Source organism: Pieris rapae, chromosome 1 (genome assembly GCF_905147795.1).
Source record: "Pieris rapae chromosome 1, ilPieRapa1.1, whole genome shotgun sequence".
NCBI classification, from domain to species: Eukaryota; Metazoa; Arthropoda; class Insecta; order Lepidoptera; family Pieridae; genus Pieris; species Pieris rapae.
The window spans coordinates 6,447,441-6,468,978 of record NC_059509.1 but is presented as its reverse complement, the minus strand read 5'-3'; the positions used below and the strand labels follow the sequence as shown (position 1 = coordinate 6,468,978).

The 21,538-nt window shown below is 34.7% G+C and overlaps 2 protein-coding genes across 6 annotated transcripts; both read right to left on the bottom strand.

The window, feature by feature from the left end:
- Nucleotides 1-392: 392 nt before the first annotated feature.
- LOC110995837 (agrin) lies at nt 393-9,263 on the bottom strand. The gene is made up of 14 exons (XM_045628296.1): nt 9,075-9,263; nt 8,826-9,003; nt 8,268-8,504; nt 7,875-8,090; nt 7,091-7,303; nt 6,791-7,003; nt 5,714-5,814; nt 5,014-5,128; nt 4,426-4,665; nt 3,623-3,924; nt 2,785-2,926; nt 2,093-2,353; nt 1,358-1,504; nt 393-990 (listed from the first exon to the last, which is right to left on the bottom strand). Exons 2-14 carry the CDS (start codon nt 8,893-8,895, stop codon nt 584-586), a joined length of 2,664 nt encoding a protein of 887 aa, XP_045484252.1. The 5' UTR covers nt 8,896-9,003; nt 9,075-9,263; the 3' UTR covers nt 393-583.
- A 1,096-nt stretch (nt 9,264-10,359) lies between these two features.
- On the bottom strand, nt 10,360-21,073 carry LOC110995823 (chromodomain-helicase-DNA-binding protein 1). Of its 5 annotated transcripts, none has more exons than XM_022263174.2 (24): nt 20,659-21,073; nt 19,607-19,695; nt 19,178-19,534; nt 18,695-18,868; nt 18,392-18,576; nt 17,936-18,265; nt 17,611-17,861; nt 17,407-17,520; nt 17,167-17,331; nt 16,817-17,097; nt 16,374-16,731; nt 15,913-16,287; nt 15,531-15,782; nt 15,291-15,458; nt 15,096-15,210; nt 14,264-14,457; nt 13,857-14,028; nt 13,499-13,661; nt 13,056-13,416; nt 12,691-12,909; nt 12,189-12,494; nt 11,901-12,112; nt 11,342-11,725; nt 10,360-11,252 (listed from the first exon to the last, which is right to left on the bottom strand). In XM_022263174.2, exons 1-24 carry the CDS (start codon nt 20,665-20,667, stop codon nt 11,045-11,047), a joined length of 5,442 nt encoding a protein of 1,813 aa, XP_022118866.2. In that variant the 5' UTR covers nt 20,668-21,073; the 3' UTR covers nt 10,360-11,044. The 5 variants fall into 5 exon arrangements, with proteins under 5 accessions (XP_022118866.2, XP_022118867.2, XP_022118870.2 ...); XM_022263175.2 differs by having other exon boundaries at nt 10,360-11,249; XM_022263178.2 differs by having other exon boundaries at nt 11,342-11,656.
- Nucleotides 21,074-21,538: the final 465 nt, after the last annotated feature.

Sequence of the window (21,538 nt, the reverse complement as noted above, 5' to 3'; positions counted from 1 at the left end):
CACATCGAGAGAGCTCATTCTTCCTTGAGTAGTTCCTCTCGCAGTGATACTCCCAACATTCAACATCGCATCTTTCTTGTATCTCCGCGCCAATAATTTAGACTTGTTATCAATATTCACTTTCCCCGAACGCAATTCCAAAGGCCCGCTACCGGCATCAAAACGCATTTCAACCTTGCCATCTATAATACCCAGCCATAAATAATCCCTCACGCCTGAGGCACTCATTAACGTGCCTTTGCTGCAGACGGCAGACACTTCAGCCCATATATCGAATCGTTTAGCCGGTAATAACATCGCTGCTGTCATTCCAGCACGCCCATCGAACAATGGGGCCGAATACAAACTGTTTTCGTGTTCGTAGAAATACTCGTCATATATTACAGGGTACACGTCCTCCACATCGTTCGCACCAAATTGCTCGTCCTCGTATTCGAAATAATTCTTAGACTTTTTCGTACAAGTGCTGGTTATATCATTTTTTATCTGCACAGTGTGTATTGTGCGTAAATTTTCTGTGAATATAATAAAAAAAAAAAACATATTTCTATTATGTCAAAAATTCTACAATTAGCCACAAATTCTAGCGATACTCGAGTGGTGGGAGCAGATCGACGCAGGTTTGGGGTTCTGGACTGTCGGGTTTGCCGCTATCGCTGGTATCTACTGAAGCATCTGCGAATTTCTTCTGAACGGGACTCGAGCGGCTACTGTTAACTAAGGAACGACTACCTCGCCGTACGCTTGGTGTATCTGCACAAGGACCGAATGCTTGGACCACTGTATCTGCCTGGGTTCTGCAAGCGTGGGCCCTTAAATGACAAGTCGAGAGGTAAGTGCGTCCGTCGCTTCCACAAACAGCAGGCTGGTCTTTTTTACACTCTATGCTTGGACATTCGCAAGTGGCCAGGCCGCTCCGGACTACGCAATAAGCACCGAAATAGCAGGTCATGTGCTCGCAGCTAGTAGCAGGCAGCTGAGTTGATTCCGCTGTTAAACAAATATTAAGAATTGTTTTTTATATCGTTTTTAAAATAATTATCAGCATATTGTATTTTGTTTATAGCATAAACACCATTTCAAATAATAGTTTACAATATTTTTGATTAATTACAGTAAAAAATATATTACGTATATAAGCAAGTGATAATTTAAAATGCATATCGTATTTATCTATCATTAAATAGGACACGATTTATATTTGAGCTTTGAAAATACGAAAGCCTAAATTAGAATATTCTAGTGTTAAATATTCAATTAAAGGGATTGATTGTAGTAAGAATAAAGAATATTGTCTCAAGGTATAGGTTTTTTTAATAAGAATTTTTTTAGCATCGACGTTACGAACAATACTTACGATCAAAGCATCCCCTTGGTCCAAGAGTATGTTCGTGGTTAGAACAAACTGTGCATTTTTGTCCTTGAATCCCAGGCTTACACACGCATCGCCCTGTCATTTGCTCGCAATCTTCTCTCACCGACCCAAATGCTGAACATCCGCAAGCTAATATACAACAGTATCTAATATCAGTTAAGATTTACGGTTCGAGTTTAAAAAAATAATATTATGGAGTGATTGTAACAGGCGATTAGACGAGCTAAAACTTTTGTTTTGTTTTACTTTTTGCAAAAACAAAAAAACTTGGCTATTAAACAGAGTGCCGGAGTGTTAATTGGCGGTTTCACGCCCTTGATTTGAGAATTGGCAGTTTATGTAAGGTGATTACCTGGTAATGAACTTTAGCCTTAAAATTAGGAGGATTTAATATGTATTTCTTTATTGATGTTCATAAGTGTACGTTGTGTTACCTAAATGAATAAATGATTTTTCAATTTAATTCTTACGCGTTATTCTAAATTCATTCTACAAAATTTAATGCATTAATAGCTTCCCCCGTACTCGTTTCACCTTTATATGATATTTTTACCATGTATATTTAGTTTTTATATTAAACAAAAACATTTGGAGCAATTAAGCTGTTGTGTTTAGCGCCCCCTATGGATGTTTATAGTTAATTCACACAAACATTTACTGCTGTTTAAGTACATATTCTTATAGATACAAGGAAAATTTATAAAATTAAATACTCACGTATACAGCCAGTATGGCCAGTCCCAATACGAGGCAGGCCCCAATAGCCTGGCTCGCATCTATCACATTTCTGCCCTCCAACGCCAGGTCGACAAACACACTGGCCCTCACCATCACATTGCTCGTTCTCTGAACCAAGGCGATGACATCCACATTGAGATGGACATCCTATTCCACTTGGACCCTTCGCTGGTGTGATACCGTCTGAACAGCATCCATACCATGATTCTTGACAGTCTTTCTTCTCTATTACACCTTTGTCTATGAAGGTAAAAAAACCGTTACAGCCAAATAGGATTAGGTCTCACATTTTGTGAGTCGATATCGAGTATCAGTTTCATGATAAGTTTTTTCCTTAGCAGTAGTGATCAACCATCTGTGACTGACAGATGCCGTAGATTTTTGGGTCCACGGCATGCTGGTGTGGCAAAAGTTTTTGATACACGCACACAAGCGGTGGGCAAGAAGGTTACGTCGATTGTAAACAGCAGATACTCACAATACTTTAATAATTTACCTAAAAATGGCTTTATATCTTTTATACTACCCACCTAAATAATTATAAAATGTAAATAAAACAAAACAACCTTTCTAAAATATAGATTTTTTTTGTTTAATACATACTATATTCAATAACGTTACTTATAAAAGATGATGGAAAAAGATTTTGCAAGATATCATATTATATGTACCTTTTTTACAACACCTAGCCGCTTTTGTCGTGTGATGGCAGTAACTGCCCGCAGGACAATCTTTACGATGTGGTCCACCCCCACAGTCCATTATTCGACCTTCCGCATCAGTCAGTGGCTCGTCATCACCGCAAGGTCGAAACTATTCAAATAATTTTATGACCTCATTATGAAACATCAAGATGGAGACGAACCACATTCCTTACAATAGAAGGAATTTTGAACTATTTCGAAAGGCAAGTACGATCCTTGGATACCTTCGTCATTATGTAAATATCGCGACAGTGATAATGGTTTTATTTTGGAAACTTTAAGATTTTTTGTTTCAATATGCAGACATGACATATGTTTACCTTGCTTGTTAAAGACTTAATGCTTTATCAATGTAAAAATAATTTGGAGCTGGAATACTATCAGATGCTAACGAAATTTTTGTACCTTAATTTGTGTTTTGTTAATAACCTACCTTTTTAGTACATTCCAACACGGAACTTTTTGCTACCCCAGAGATAGTTCGGTTTTCCAGAATGAAAACATTTTAGGTTGTTCGGTTGTTCTCTATATGAACCTCAGAGTTCATGTCATTCATCATAAGCTTTTAATAAAAATACATTTTGGGCCGGACACCCCTTATCGCAAAGCAGTTGGAAAGATAGATAGTAGCCGCTTCTCAGGCCTACTGAATATGTAGAATAAATTTCATAAGAATCGGTCAAGCCGTTTCGGAGGAGAATGGGAACTAACATGACACGAGAATTTTATATATAAAGATAATGAGGTTACTTGATTTACTATACCCAAGAATGCTATTCAGAATGGCGCTAAAACAGATACACACCTCTAATCCTCGACAAAGCGCTAAGGGTCTTAATCGTAAATCCTCCTGTCGACGACATGCTTCAAGCTTCATATGACACAAGTTGGGATACAGTCGCAAATCGGATGCGCAAACCGGAGCGGATATTGCGCTTGCGGCTGCGCAATCAAACAGGCATGCACAACGCGGTTGCCCATTTCCGTCTACTGCGCATGTAGCTTCATATGCGCATTGCACTCTTGCACACACTGCCCCATTAGCCACTTTCGTTGTGTCCGTTCCGTGAACTATATCATTGCTGTCCCTTAGTTTTGTTTTGTTGCCTGCAAATATAGTTTATCATTTTAACAATCTGTTTTATTAGTAATTTTAAGCAGATAGGTTCATTAACCTAACATAGTAAACTTATTTGGATTTAGGTGGATAGAACCAGTCTTGTGATGTTGTCTTTCACTGTATCAGCAAGTACAGGGATACTAACAGAAGTAAGACCAGAACATTCATTCAATAGAAACTGTATTCGGCAGTTGGTCTCATATTTTTTATTATCTATTGGCTATATTATTTGTTAGTGCCTATAGTAGTTTAATTTCTTGTATTTTTTTGTAAGTAATTTAGTTTTTTCTAATTAATATCTTTTTTTTTGTCTGTAAATTTTTATTCACTTATTGTGCACTCTTGTCAATTTAGGGTCGGCTGTTAGTCCAGGAGTGTTTTCATAAATACATATTATTTAGCAAAAACAAAATGAGCCCAATACTGGAACATTTTATACTGGCATATCTTAAAGCAGTTATGTTAATATGGTCACACAATCCACATACCAGAGTTGCCATTATCATCCAATGCTTCCGAGCACTCTCCATAATATGCAACCCGTATAGCCGATTCTCCCCTCATTTTGGCTTCGCAAGCGGCTTGTAGTAGGAAACATTCGTTAGGAAATGTCTTTTTTGTATCAGAGCAGACTGGCTCATGAGCCCCACTTTCGCAGTGACCCGAACACGCACATTTCCCTCGGGAACACCACATACCGTTGGGGCATTGTACTTTCTGGCAGGATTCTGTTGGGAAAGAGTTAATTATTTTAGACAATTAAATATAGAATAAGTATGTCATACGAAGAGATAATTTTACTGATCTTGAAGTAAATAAAATACCGTGTGGATTTATAAATTAAAAATAAATTATCCAGATGCATTCCGTAATTCCTGTTTGTAGGTAAAATTTCAAATTCTAGTTTTAACATACTACTGATGACTAACGATCACGATTAAACTAGGATTTCCTAAATTTGTGTGTAATGGTTTAAATTGTAATGAGAAAAGTGGTCAAGCACTTAAATTAAATACCTTTAAAATAAATTGTAGATCCTAAAAACAAAATGTGATAACTGAAAATTTCTTACTTACCACAAGAACCCATATGCTTTACAAAAATTCGTTTCTTTTCACGGCAAGCTTTGTTACGGAGAGAACACACGCTGCTGTATGTTTGATTATCGTTTCCACATACTTCCTCAGTTTCCTTTAAAATTAAAAGGTGGCAACATAGTTACAACAAAAATATATATAAAAACTAAATTACACAGTTTTACCGTCCTGGATGGTGAGAATTTTAAACGAATTAAACTTTCATATAAGAATCTCTTTTTTGAAGTGAAGCTTCTTTAGGCACATGACATCGTTTTTGTAGCAGAAAAGGGAGAGAGCGATTGAGAGAGAGAGTGAGAAAGGGAGATTGAGACAAAATACACGATATTGGTTGATGTATTAGGTTGAGGTTAGGTATTTACATATTAGAACTGAAATGTAAATTCTGTCGCATAACGTTTTGTGCAGTTAACGCGGATCTTGTATTTATTTATATTATCATTAGCACGTATACAGTATGAATATAGATATACAAATACATGGAGTGATCATATACTGGCACATGATCATCTTTTGGGACTTTTACCTTAGAAATAATTAATTTACAAAGAAGTTTCACTTCTGACATGTGTACTTTGTATGCACGGGTCTAACTATTTTACTTCGATGGTTACGTTTATGTCAAAAAAGCTATGGGTCGTTTTATGTTAAGTAAATGTGGTTTTAAAGAAATACTTACAGTCCCTTCTTCACAGTGCTTGGGACACACGCAACTGGCTTCCGAGACCCCATCGCTCTCACATACAGCGTAAAAATCACACTTCTTATTCTCGCAACCATCTGGAATAAACAATTCATATGCTCTTCGTATCGTCAGTTTTGTGAAAGTTGAACTTTGTTTATCTAATAAACATTCTAATAAAAACTGATGAGAGCTTTCCTTTCTTCCAGGCTTAAGTTAATAAAATATTACTGTCACCATACCATAGAAAGGGCATGTAATTTAGCATTCAAATCTGATCTACTCTAAAGTGCTTGCTGATTGGCCTCCTTGCACTTATACAGTGTAAATCCTGTAACGTCCCTCGATTTAACGAGAAAACCCCTAAAGGGACGAAATTACTCGGCTTTGGTTAGCGTAGCTTGTTTATCATACAATGATACACTCTACATACCATTATACCCACCCTCAATAACGACAATAAAATAATATAAAGCAATTTTTAAATTAGGTAAAACTGCGGAGCTGTGTTCATTTTATTGTCCAAGCCCATTACAAACTCAACTATTGGCATCATATCTACCAAACTTTCTAAGAAATCCTTTTGTTTACAAATTCGGATTACTTGAGAATGCTTTATATGTCGAATCCTCAATATCACAAAATAAGATAAGTAAAAAAAATACAACATAATTTCTGGAGCAGCAAAATATTACCAAAATAACAGACTATATGCAATAGCGTTCAAATAAGAATTGTATATTTAGTAATTGCATTAAATGCAATTACTTAAAGTAGTCTAAAATATTTTTTTTCTTTTTCTAATACAGGTTTTTCTTCTGTCCATTTAAAGACAACTCTTTGTAACGTCCAAATATGCACAATCGCTTCAATGTCTTTATATAGACTTTACACTGTATATAAAAAAAACGTGTCGAAATACAGATGAGGTCACTTTGTAACTGATCTGTATACAGCATAACAATTTCCCCCTTGATATTACTGCAGCAACAAAATAAAAAAATGCCTAAACAAAGGTAATAAGAAAGACGCACGGGTTGCTCTTATATTACATAATAATAAATCTATACATACTGCATGGCCCGTCATAAAGCACTTGAACGTCTCGTCGATGTCTACAAGCTTCCAATTGCAATTTGCATCTGTTCCCATAGGAAATTCCGTCTGATCCACAAACAGGGGCGAATTCATTGGAGCAGCGAGGGCATCTACAAACACCGCGACCACCAGAAGACACACATTCACCGCCGTGAGGGCAGTTACGATCTGCGCAAACGCCGTTTGAACCTAATAGAAAAAAAATCCATTGGTAATAGTAATTAGCACAAGCATCCACAATTATAGAAAATAGCAATAGAAAAAACGAATACAAACCACAGGCTCCGGCATGGAGCACCTTCAGCTCCCTACCAAGAAGACATGCAGTACGTCGCAATTCGCACTCGCTATCGTGTGTGCGTGCGTCCGAACCACACACAGGCCGCAATACGGGTTCACAGGGTGTAGGACACGCGCACACAGCGCCGCTACCTTCAACTCGACATTCCGCGCCGTGACGACATTCCACCTCTGCACATGGGTTCACACCTACCAAGATAGACTTATATAGTAGTGTCAGGCAAAAAGAATGCATGAGAGCTTAGATGTGTTTTGTTTTTCTCCTACTGTAAGTATATGCGTAAAACCTTTCCTCACCATGCAAATCTTTTCAAATTGGGTGCAGAAACCACATTAGTGTAGTGTAGAGTTTCATATATCATTAAACGTTAATATCTGCATGAATGTTTGTTTAAAAAAAACACCTATTGGTTGCGCGCAAAGCAAATATTTTTTTCATAATTTATTATACTCTGAAACTAAGCGTTTAATACTTTGACTAGCTCGTAGAGTTTAATAATATATTTCAGCTACTATTTCATATTTTGTGCTATGTAAATTAGACTTTACTGAGATTCTAATCCAGGAATTATAAACTAATAACTAAGTAAAAATATCTAGTTTTAATATAATTTGTTTAATCTAATATTCGCGTCTGTGATTGTAATGATTAGAGATAGATAATGCTTCTCTAATCTAGTTTTAATTAGATGTACTTGTAATGAATGGATATGGAAACAGTTTATTATAAGGAATGTTCATAATATGTTAAAAATGTTACCTGTACTGCATTGCCCTTTGAAAATAATCTTCAACTGTTTTCTGGCGCGACAGGACTCTCTATGCATCTGGCACTCGTTAGAATACGTCTTGCCGTCAGATGCACAAACGGGAGAAAATTCTAAAGAACAGGACTCTGCACATCGACAGGAAGGAGATCTCTTTTCGTCTAACTGACAAACTTCTGGATCTGGACACGTAACTCCTGCACAAGGATCTAAAAAGATATATCAATATAAAATTTAGTATAAGTAATTAGTAGCTTATACGTGGCTAATCCCCTACAGCTCAATTTCCGATCATTAGTCAACCTTAGGACAGCAATGTTAACAGTTAGGTGGTCTTACTAACGGAAGAGGTACCCAACTAGCTAATAAACTAAGAAAGAACTCACCACACTTTCCGTAATATTTAAAAGTTATGTTAGTGTTTGCTTCGCAAGCAGCTCGTCGCATCTCGCATTCACCGTTGTAATCCCTAGCATCACTGCCGCAAAGTGGTTGGGCTCCATCGTGGTCCCCATAGCTAGGACAGGAAGGTGGACACTCGCAAATGTAACTTCGTCCATCGGATGTCGGTCTGCACAACTCTCCAGGGCCGCAAGTCACGCCGCGGCACGGATCCGGCACGTCTGCCACAACACATCAATAAACTGTAACAAATATTATTATCTACGAAACATTGTAACAGCTTTCTGACGGTATAATTTCCGATAAGAAATGTTTACTCTAGTATTACTGTACTGTTTATGTTTAGTGAGTCAGAATAGAAATTTAACTCCTGCTACAATTCTTTTAAACCGATGAATGCATCTATAAGATATATAATATATTACTATTATATTATTATATATTATTATAGTACTATATATTATTATATAGAATCGGTGTAATATAATAATAAATATATTATATATATATTATTATATTATTATTATATACAATAGACTTACCGCTAGGAAATAAATAGCATCCAAATGTTGTTGATATGAATATTGTTAAAAGAAACTGCTTCCCCCACATTGTTTAGTTGAATTTACGTTTGCGTACTTCTTCTTTAGGGTTCGTCTTTGTAAGATATACAGTATTAAACAACTTCTTTGTTGTTACACGTTAGATAGAGAAATATACCTAAAATATCCGATATGAAAGGTGACTTAAAAAATGTACATTAATATAATTTATATTTTACTCTTAAGTACCATTAATAAAATTTGATGTCATTAAGACTCTACAAACAGAAAAAACTTGAATCGATAAAATAATACTCGGCCATTACTCAAGAGTTCTAATCTAATTAATCGCAGATGTCTCTTTACACAATTTTTTACACATTGCTAGGCTATTATTGTCAGGAATCAAATCAGAAAATTAGAAACGCGTGCCTCTTTTATTACAAGTAGACAGACACTGGTCTGCAGCTTTGGCGCTGAAAGCACTACGAGGCATGCGCGAAAATCATTGATAAATACTGATCATTGGGGGCATAGTGAAATTATATGGAGTATCTTATTTCAAGAGAAAAAAATTAGGCAGTTAAAAAGTGTACCTGCTTGAAAACGCGAATATACAATATTACTAGCGGATCCGACAGGCGTTGTCCTGTCTACACGTCTTTAATTTCAAAATTTCAATTTTTAATAAGCCATTTTGATGAAAATTATTATTCAAATGTTATGACAATATCTAACGATCCAGCACATGGTCACACACGATATAACACAATGATAACAAAACTTTTTTTAAATTTCGGGACAGACTAAAATTAAAATTCGAATATTATTTAAAATTTGACACTGCGATGGTAGCGCCGTCTGTCGGATCCAATGTAAAACATTCCAAAATCAACATCAACTAATAAATTGAAAATTAATTAAAAAAACATTGTCCAGCGGACAAAATTGTATTGTATTGTATTGAATCTAAACCATTCCCAGATCCCCTTGAACACACACAAAAAATTTCGTCTAAATCGGTCCAGTCGTTTAGGAGTTCAGTCACATACACACGCACTCAAGAAATATATATATTAAGATTATTCAATCCACCATTGTCTAATTTTATTGTTGGCTTAAGGAAAGAATAAAAATGAATCACACTTTATAACTACAACTGTTAATGGAACTTTGAACAATGGTCAGATGCACAGAACTATAGTAATATATAAGCTTAGGTACATTGTGATGTGTTAGTTAGTTTATTAATTGAAATTATGTGTAGATAGCCGACTTTTTAATCATCATAAGTTCAATATTGAATTATTGTGGCTATCGCGATAATTCAAATATCTACATACCTATTTTTTTAAATAAGAGTATTTTTGTAAAAATGGTGTAAAATTTAGTTCTAATATATTTATAAGATATTCGCTTATACATAAATATAACCACAGACATTGCAGTGGATTCTACATGGTACATATTACGTAAATCCACGGCGTGAACATATTGAGTGACCATGAAGCAAAAGGAAAGTAAATAAATCACATTAACAATTTTAATAAGTTTATTATCATGGTTTACACCACATTAAGACGTTTTCACTTATTACATTCAATTTTATGTAACAGAAAGACTTTACATATTTGTATAAAAATAGGACCATACGAGCCCTATTGGACTCGGAAATGCATATGTATATGAGAAATGAAATAACTCTCTGCAGTGCACTATGCAAATGCAATGACAAAATTTTGTGATTCTCGTCTGCGTTACAATTATACATATTTCAGAGTTGCACATGATTTTATTATATTTGGAAACAAGCTATCATATTATACACTCGACTCTGAACTATTTATATCACTTGTCAAGAATCTATTAAACAGAAAAATCAAATAAATACACCAGATAAAAAAATATTATTTTGATAGATTGGCAACACAATTGAAACAATATAAAATTAATGGTATCCATCTACATCTAAATCTGTACACGTAATCGACAGACTTGGTAATAAATAAATTTACTATACAGTCTTACTTACAAAGTCATCATTATCATTATCCTTGGGTTAGGTCCAATTCCTTGCTTAGTTATCACTTAGATAAAAACACAGCACTTATGTCACTTACACTTTACGGTTAAACCAGTGTCCGTGGAAAGAAATCTCTAACAGCTATTTTATTTACAGGAACGTATTTACAAAGCGTCCAAGATCGCTAACTCGTGAGCTATGTCGGTGGGGCGCGTCTATCGTAGTCCCGTCGGTAGACCTCCCGTTCATATTCCCGGTCTTCGTAGGGGTACTCCGGCTGGGCGTATCCCCGCCAGTCTTCGGGATATGGCCTCACGGGCGGGAATCCCATGCTGCCCGGCATCGTCGCCCCGTCGTAGTACCCGCTGTAGGGGCCGCCCATGGGAGGATAACCCCCAAACCTGCTATCAAATACAATTAAAATGACAAATTTCTTTAAAAAATACATGTGAGAATAATAATAATAGTAAATAAGTTACAAAATCAGTTATACCTTCTCTTATCGTGTGTTCTCGGATTCCGATCGCTCCGGTACTGTCTCGGGCCCGGATAGGCTGGAGGCGTCCAGCCAGGGTGTGCTGGGTGAGTGGAAGTGGAGTGGGGCGGATGACCGTGTGTGGTATGATCCGAATGCGGATGCGCATACGGCTGTCGCACTCGGGGACCACCACCTCCGCTGTCTCGCCTCGTTCTTGATCGTTCCCGATCTCGTTCTCGGTCCCGGTCCCTCTCTCGATCACGATCCCGCTCCCGGTCCCGGTCTCGATCCCTCTCCCGCTCCCGTTCCCGCTCGCTCCGACTCCGCTCCCTATGGGACAAATCATCTCGCTTCAGGCTTCCATCCCTACACTTGCGATCCTTATGCTTGTGCTTATGTCTGTGTCGAAGCGAGATGATGAGCAGGAAGTGTTAGTGATGCCGAGGTAGGATGGTAGAATCATGCATGTTACATAGATGAAATAAAGCTGTCTAATTAAGCATACGGAGTGTATGAAAAAATATATTGTTATGTATATATCTGGAGTTGTGGAAAATGATTTGTTTAACTTTACCTTTCATGTCTTTTACTATCATTTGGATCAGGATCACATTCACCCTCTTCCAATTTTCTTTTAACACCCGAAGCATGTGCAACTTTATCATTATTTTTATCCGATTTCTCAAGCCGCTGTCGTTTCTCCTTTCGCTCGGAATTTTCGTCGTTTCTGCCATCTTTTTTTGATTTAATGTGATTGTTAGAATTAATATTGATTCTGGCATTTCCCTGAAAATTAATAATAATTAAATACACCCGATTGAAAAAATATTTTATTGAGTGTAAGCTTAAAGTGCATATATACCTTAACATTTTCCTTGTGTTTTCCATCCTTATGCTTTGTATCACTTTTTTTGAGACCATATTTATATAACCTAAACAATTGCTTTGCATCAAAGTTTGTAAACTTGGATACAAAGTACCAGAGATTACTTCTCCACTCAACCTTCTTCTCAGGGTCTGGATAAGCGTCTAAACAAATATCTATTTGACTTCCAATTTGCGAGAGACATGCTCTTGTTCTCGATACTTGTTCTGTTTCCGATAAAGTTTGATCTGGATTGTCAAGAGCTCTTAAGGCTTTCTTCACAGGCCTCATTTTTTCTTTACACTAAAATGTGAAATATGAATTATATAGGTATAATATGTCATAGAATAATTAATTATCTAGTAAATAATAATTTATATAACGAAACTATTTATAGGACCAATTTATATTTTATATGACTTGTCCCTGTGTTCCAACTACATATTTGTTTTGGCTAACAGACTCACAAAGGAAAGAAAATGAAGCAATATAAACTTACCTCTTCAAAAACTGATGGATCTAAATCCCCTAATACTTCTAAAGCCCGCGGTTCATTATTTGCAGTAAAATGCATAGGTCCGGCTGGTTTTTTATTCTTTTTAACCTTGTCGTTTTTTGTCCTGTCTTTACCCTCTTTCTTTGACCTTTTCCTATCTTTCTCCTTTCTTTCACACGAGGTTTCATCATGTGTTAATACTTCTTCCATTTTGAGTTTACCCTAAAAACAAAAAACATTAAAATGTAATTGTATGATTTTTTAACTATTTTTATAAAAAAGATGGAAATGCTAACTTGTTTTATATAAATCATTTTATAAAAAAATATAAATATGAAATACTTAATTTTAATATTTAATTATTTTACCTTTTCCTTTGCAGCCCTGTTATTCTTTTTATGATCATCACCAGAACTGACATCTTCTTCAACAATGTCTTTGGTGACTGGCTCTTTAGTGCCCCGCTTCATACGCGGCTTTCTTTGCTTCTGTTTACCATTCTTTTGGTCAAGCAACTTTTTGATTAGCTTAAGTAAATAATCGGCTCTCGATTGTAAATGCTTTGCTTGCGGCTTCTTATCCTCGTTTGTTAATATTTTATCCCCAATACCAAAGGATGAATCCATTTTTATAGCCTCCCAGGATCCCATACCATATTGGTAAATGCCTGCAAGCAGTTTAGAGTCATCCTCTACGCCCCAGGCGACATCAAAATTAGCCGGTCGCGTTCTGAATAAAAACATTTTATTACATTTTTTAATTCAATTGTCACAAAGAATGGATTTTTATTTGAATATCTTGTGCAACTTACTTAAAATCTAAATGCCACTTAAGTCTTTCCTCTTTAGTTTCGGGAAGAAATTCATCTAATGGCGCGAGTTCATTTTGGCACGCTGCCATCGTCTTGGCGTTTACAGACACGCCGCCCAATTTAAACGATTTTCTTGCATTTTTCCGGCCATCGCTATGATCATCTAAAATGAACCAATGTCAAGATGAAGGTTAGTTTAATACAACAAAACCTATTATTTAGTATATATAATTCAAGATTTTAAATACTATAATTTTAAAAAAATGAAAGCCAAAAACCAAAATCAGTAAGTAGTATCTAAGGTGTCGTTTATGAACTGAAGTTTTTTTTTTTAATTTTTTTAAACTTAAAAACTTACTTGAAGTATCAGCTGTGTCATTGAGAACCGATCTACACCTCTCTTGAAGAATTTCTCCTAACTTCTTTAATTCCGCGAAAGGTTTTTCCTGTAATTCTGCATCGCAAGCTATGCTATCTAAATGTTTTAATGGCGCCGAGAACTTCTTATAACTCTTCACAAATCGTCTTATCTGTAAGGAAAATATTATAATTATTTAATGTGACTTCTTTGGATACCAAGCTTTTCTTACACACGTAGAGCTTAGAGATGCTCAAGTCCCCGAGAAAAGCAGCCGTGAGACGAAGGTACCCAAAGTACCCTAAATATGCCACATACTGATCGTATCTTTTGTAACACAGCGCCTAGTAGATCTGAGTCGGCTAAGACATAGCAATCATTATTAATCTAAACATTGATGAACTCACCTCTTGATCCGTAAAGCCCTTGATCTTCTCTCTGTGGCTGGCCGGTGGCCGACCTCGTTTCCTAGGACGGTCATCATCAGCGCTGACATCAGCGTCAGAAACATCAGTATCATCGGCGTCAGCATCTCCGTCTGCCCCATCGGCACCGTCACCTTCCCCACCCCGGCCACGCCTCTTGCGATCACCTTCTGAGCCAGAAATATAACTAAGGTAAATAATTTTAAAAGTATGAATATCTCCCGTTAAAAAAATTGCACAAATAATAAGTTTAAAATAAGAACTAACAGGAGAATCTCTTAAGTTTAAGAAGTATGGAAACGTCGGTAAAATTTAAAATTATTTTTAAATAATTATAAGTTTCAATACAATAATACATAACTTCAAACCGTTAAAGTGTTTTTCATTAAATGTGTGGAAAAGCAAAATTTCAAACATTTCGGAAATTTTCCAAATTAAGATAATATAGTACATGAAGAACATAATACAAAAGGAAAACAAACGTTAAATAGTCCGCCATGTTGAATCCATTGAAAACGGCCCTAACAAAATGGATGTTCGCCATTTTGATTCTCCGCGATTAACAAAATGGCGGATATGTTTGCATCAAAATATGTACATGACCTTGTAATAAAGAACACAAATACATTTTTGTATACAATGTAATCTAAAGTCACATAGGTAGGTACATATAAATGAAATTAAAAATTATAGTTGTACTAAATGCAGGTAGATTCTAAAATATTGAAGAAAATAAGACGAAACTGCTAAAAGTTTACGGATAGTTATTTGGTTCAAGAAAAATCTCGAAACTAATTAAGATTAAATAACTTACTGTTCAAATTGTTTTGTTGCGTTTTTCTACGAGGCGGTAGATATAGATCTTCCATTTTTTTGGTTTTCGCCTGCTCCGCTAGCGTCTTCCGGACATTTTCTGGTATGATATCATCCTAAAGTAAAATAAGATTATAGACAAAATTGTAAACACAATCCATGACATTATAACGTTAACTTAAACAGCGTGGCATACCCAATCTTTGCCTTCTTCATCTCCTCCTTCCTTTTTCACGCCCATGACAGCCTTTTCTTCATCAAACGCAAAACTAGCGACTTTAAAGGCAGAAAGCAATTCATCTCCCGCCATAGCAGGCCCTTCATCTCGTGTTTCAGCTCGTTGTAAGATTTCATCAATATCACACTGTAATCATACCAACAATATAAATTGGGGCACTTGATACTAAAAAAAAACTTTCATCAAAAATATACACACGACTGGATCTTCATCATTTTCATCGTCATCTTTGAAGAGTTCTTCGGCTCCAAACTTCAATATAGCATTAAGGTCTTCCTTATTGAACGGATTATTAGCACTTGTACCGGACGCATCGCGTTTATTAAGGACCGTTCTACCAGTAGTGTCCATTCGCTGGATCACCAAATGATCTAGTACCATTTTTCGTTTAGCCCTCTCTACAATATCTTCTTCTACGGACCTGGCAGTTACTAACCTATAAATGTTTACCTACAAATATTGTGAAGAAAGTAAATTAAAATTAATTAGTATTGGTATTTTATTAACATAGCTTAAAATTAATTAAACAATGAAAAAAATTTTTTTCGCTATTTAATATACATACAAGTAAATTTATTACCTGATTTTTTTGACCTATTCGATGAGCTCTTGCTTGAGCTTGTAAGTCATTCTGAGGATTCCAGTCTGAATCAAATATTATCACAGTATCAGCTGTTGCCAAATTAATTCCCAAGCCCCCTGCTCGAGTCGAAAGTAAAAAACAAAAGTCCTGAGATCCTTCAGCATTAAAATGGTCAAGGGCTTGCTTTCTTAGCTCCCCTTTTATACTGCCATCCAGTCTTTGAAAAGGAAAATGTCTCCTTTGCAAATATTCCGCTAGTATATCCAACATTCTAACCATTTGTGAAAAAATTAATACCCTATGACCCGTTTCTTTCAGTCTACATAGCAATTTATCTAGCAATAATAATTTCCCAGATCCTCTCAATAGTTTCTGCAAATATAAAAGATAAAAAGAATATAGATGTTTGTTTTTTTGTCATGTTATTCATGCTTTATCATATTTGTTTTAAATCATACCTCGACTGCATCTGTGGTTGCAAGTGAAGCCCGTGATTCAAAATCTTCCGGTTTCGTCAAAAGAGCATGATTACAACACTTTTTCAGCTCTATTACAATATTGATAAATGTATTTGTTGAACCTTTTACACCTTTCCTTAATTCACTGTAGTTTTTTGTAAGAATCCACTTGTAATATTGTTTTTGTATTGACGTCATTTCTACCCTTAATATTTGTTCTACTTTAGCGGGGAGGGACTTTTCGACGTCTTTCTTTTGTCTTCTTAATATAAATGGCTCTAGTTGTTTGTGGAGTTTCTCATAGCCTTTTGTTGCTGCATCTTCATGGTCTTTTTCAAATTCCTCCCAAGATTCAAATCTGTAATAAATATGTTATGATAAATTATAACACTGATTATGATAAAACTTTTAAGAGATAGTGTTTGTAAAAAAGTATATCTTACTTGTAAGGCATAATAAAATGCAATAGAGCCCACAATTCCTTAAGTGAATTTTGTAAAGGTGTTCCTGTGACTAGTAACCTTTGATTTGTGTCAAATTCTTTAAGTGCCTTATACAAAAGTGAATCATCATTTTTTAACCTATGAGCTTCATCTACAAGCAGGCAAGCCCAGCTGAAAGTTTTTAAAAATTGTCTATCTTTTAGTAAAATTTCATATGTTGTCAAAATTGCATTGAATTTTAGCCTCTTTGAACTAGCAAAACTCCATTCAAATTGTCTGATCTGAAAAACACAAATATTTACAAATTCTGCTTTTTATGGGAAATATGACATTTACAAAAATTTACTTACAATATCCCTACTAGAAACATCTCCAATATAGGTAACAACATTCACATCAGGCGCCCACTGCGTAAACTCTCTTTGCCACGCAGTCATTGTACTTAATGGTACTACACAAAGGAATGGTCCATATAATTGTTGTGTTTTGAACAAGTAATACAGAAAACATATTGTCTAAAAATAGTAAGAACACTTATTATTCAGTACAATAAAATCAGAACAAGAGAAATAAATGTTAAATCAATTTACCTGAATAGTTTTACCTAAACCCATTTCGTCGGCAAGAATAACAGAATTGTCTTTACACCAGGAATGTATTAACCAGTTTAACCCATCCATTTGATAATCTCTTAATATATATGTCTAAAAACAAAATGTATAAAGTTAGAATACTATTTTGTAATTACTTTTATTGATTAAATTTATTAATCACTTAATTAATATGATTAGTACCTGGTCTTTACCCATGTATTCTGGCTGTTCTTTAACTTGATGGAATTTTGGCCTTCGTCTCAAAACAGGGCAATGTCTAGATGGGGTTGTTGTTGCTGCTTCCCTAGCCTTAAAATGCTGAACTTTTTCAGGCCATTTCTTTTCTATAAGTGCAGAATCTTCCCATGTTGCATCAGCATATGGAAGTGATTCCCATTTACAAAAATATTCATGTGCTGTACCACCTCCCTCAAGCTCCCTAGTCTGTTCAGCTAAAATAATAATAATAGAGAAATGCTAAGTTTTATAAAGATCTAAATTGAAATACTTTGTTTAGTACACTTACCAAATATCCTCTCCACAAAATTATAAGACTTTACTAATTCTTGTTGCAGTTCTGATTGACATTCAAAATAATCAATATCTTCTGGCCCAGCTTGTTTCCTCCACCATGCTAACTCTGATTCCTTTTTCTTATAGTTTTCCAATTTTTTTAACCCTTTAACCTTTTGTTCCATAATCGACTTCTCAGATTCCCAAGTATTATGTATATGGGACCATCCCTTCCACTTAATGAGGTACTGTGGTTCTGTAGTCTCTTCATCGTCTGGATTGCAACCCTTATTTGGATCACCATTTTCTTCTATATAGTAAACTGTAGTCACATTTCCCGTGACTGCACAATGATAAGAAGCAATTAGCTAAAATTTTTATACTTGACTGCAAATATTTTACCATAGTAGGCAACTTAGTTTTATCCAGAACAATATTTTAAAATTTACGTCCGTAGTAAATTACATACCTCCTATTTTGCCGCGTCGAATACCAAGTATTTTTTCTATTGTTTCACTGTGTTCTTCAGGTTCAGCCTCAACTTCCATCTCGCCCTCAACATTATCCACTTCAAGCAAATCTGAGGAATCAGTTTGTTCATCGCTGGCTTCTTTATAACTAACAGCAGCTCCCGTGCGACGTGTGGCAGTTCGACTAGACAAATAATCTTAAGTTTATATATATACTTATATAGTAGATATAAAAAATTAAATAAAATTTAAAATAGATTTCATGTGTGTATTATGACCAATAAAATGACTATTTAGTCTACCTCTTTGCATCATCGGAAAGTTCACTACTTTCATCTTCATCACTAGTAAATCTTCTTCTTGTTGGTTTCTTTTTTCTTAATGGTACTCCTCTTTGGCCCGGTCTTTTGGAAGGTGGGGGTGGTGACCCTTTTATATCACTATCACTATCTGACGAATCAGAATTCCAGGAATCACTAAAATTAAACAATCTGACTATATTTAACTTGGATAGGTAAGAAAACCCACTATCCTTATATATCTAGTTGAGAAAACAAATTGAAAAAGGCAATGGGGTTTTAATACTATCTGAGACCCTAATCATCCACTATATCGAGCTTGAAATGTTGACTCTTAAAACTATAAATCTAATAATTTAAATTCTATGTAGAAACAAAATCTTCTTTACCAGACCTTCATTACGTCTTACCCAGTGTCTTATATTATTAGTATTTGAGAAAATGTATACATACATGTATGTAAAACATTGATCAAAAAAGATTTACCTCTTCTTTCTACTTCTTCTACCATTACTTCTTCCTTTGTCACTAGAATCACTGTCTGCCAATTTTAACCTATCTGGTTCTTTACGAGACCTTGCAGATCTTCTCACACCATAAATGTCAGGGTTATCTTCCCAAAGATCTGATTTTATTTTATCATGACTATTTCGTGATCTATGTCTAATGCTATCATCAGATGAATCCTTATCAGTGTGGTGATCAGATTTAGATGAATTGGCATTACTATCCTTTACTGATGATTTTCCATCCTCACTGAAGTGTGATTGTCCTGCATTTGATGATTTTTCTGATCCAGAGTTAGCTCCCGAAGCTGAACCAGATGAACTGGAGCCACTGTCACTAACAAAAATTATTAGAAAAGGATAATTCTTTAACAATCAAACAATTTTAATAACAATGACATAAAAATACCTTTCGCTTCCGGATCCAGATCCACTGGAGTCGGTCTTCTCACCCTTTTCACTTGTAGACTCACTCTCAGATTCATTCATAAAACCCTTCTAAAAGAAATATACTTTGTTAAATTTTAGCATATTATATGCATTTATAGCTAAATATTTATCAATTATTTAACATTACACTTGATACTTGCTACTAAACAATTGTTTTAATGGTACCATAACATTTAGTTATTCAAAAAATAATAATTTTTAGTGCCAAAATTCAAAGATTTATAGAAAAACTTTAACTTCATTGTTAACATACATTTCAACAATGTAATAAAACTGAAAATTTAAATGATTGCTATTTCTAATATACATGTTTGAGTCATTCTAATATAAATATAAATAATAGTAAACTGTGGTGCTCTCAAAATATACAAAAAAAAACTGTAAATTTATTAAAAAACTGGTAATAATTACTTCACTTTGTCACACAATTTCACAATACATTTATTGCCATTATATATGAAATAAAACACAGTATATTAAATAGTCAACTGAACCAAACCTCAATTTCGAACATCAAACACAAAATAAACAAAAAATATGAATAAATACTTTAAATGTCCCCTTAACAAATATCCAGATATAAATATTAAATATTTTTCATACAAAGAAGCCTAATTCAAAAAATATTTATTACATACATGCCCTATAATGTAAGGCTTGCCTGTGTACCTTAACACTTCAAATCAAGACTAAATTTCAAAGTGAAATTGCTAAAATGGGTCCATCAAGAAATCAAATTTAATTGATCTCCTATGAAAGATTACGTAACAAAGTATTTAAGGAAAGTATTCCTAGCGTGGAACAATTACTTTTTAATACATAAAAACTTAAATATGTAATGTAAACAACCGTAGAAAACGATATTTTTGCTTCTACGTCTCAAAAACTTATTTAATTTTAGTGCCACACCCATAGCTTCCAGAACATTCCTTAATAATTAAAACCTCAAAAACAATAATATTAACGAAAAAATCACCACAACAATAACAAATAATGCTTAAAAACACTTACCAAGAGCATTTTGCAGAAATTTCAAGGAATACGTCGTAACATATATATGCGTGAGGTAAAATCAAGTAAAATACTTTAATCAATTAATTGAAACCATAATAAACAAGAAAAATTATTTTGTTTTATATAATTTTACTCATAATTAAGAAATTTGAAAATTAAATATTTCGTGAAAAACTTGTCAAGCGACGCCATTTTGTCGTGGCTCGAATAATGGTGACGACGGAAGTGAAAATTCAGTAAATTTGCCTTGAAAAATTGGTAAAACAAAAGTAAATAATGATAGTTATCGTGAAAAATTCAAAAATGAAACTGTACAAGTCGTCAGAATTACACTGTTCTCTATAAAATTAGACTCAATACCGCGCACTACCACCGACACTCGAAAGCTACAGCCATATTGCCATTTCACATTTGTTCGCAATGCAACGCTGCTGGAATGTAAAAAAAATTGCCATCTATAAAAACGTTATTACGTAATTTCCGTTCTAAGTACAAGCATTTGTATTGTCTTTGGTTACAAGTAATATTAAATAATTCGTATGTCTCTACTCTTTGACTCTTGTCATTTATGTGAGAAGAGCGTTTTATGATTCTCAAAAAAAATGTTGGTCAAAGCTTTGTTCTTAATCAAAAGTGCTCCATATTTACAGCAGAGGCATACAACATACATAAACAATTGTAAATATTTTCTAATTTTGACAGACTCTTAAAGTCTTGTAAAGAGTCTTAGGCATGCTACGCTTAATGATTTTAAATCCAATTATATTATTCATTTAATTAAAGATATTGTCTTGCGGTTGCATAAGAAAGATGTAACTATTGCCTTTATGTGGTTCCTAAATAAGGATTATGACTACTTTAGACACATAGTCTTAAT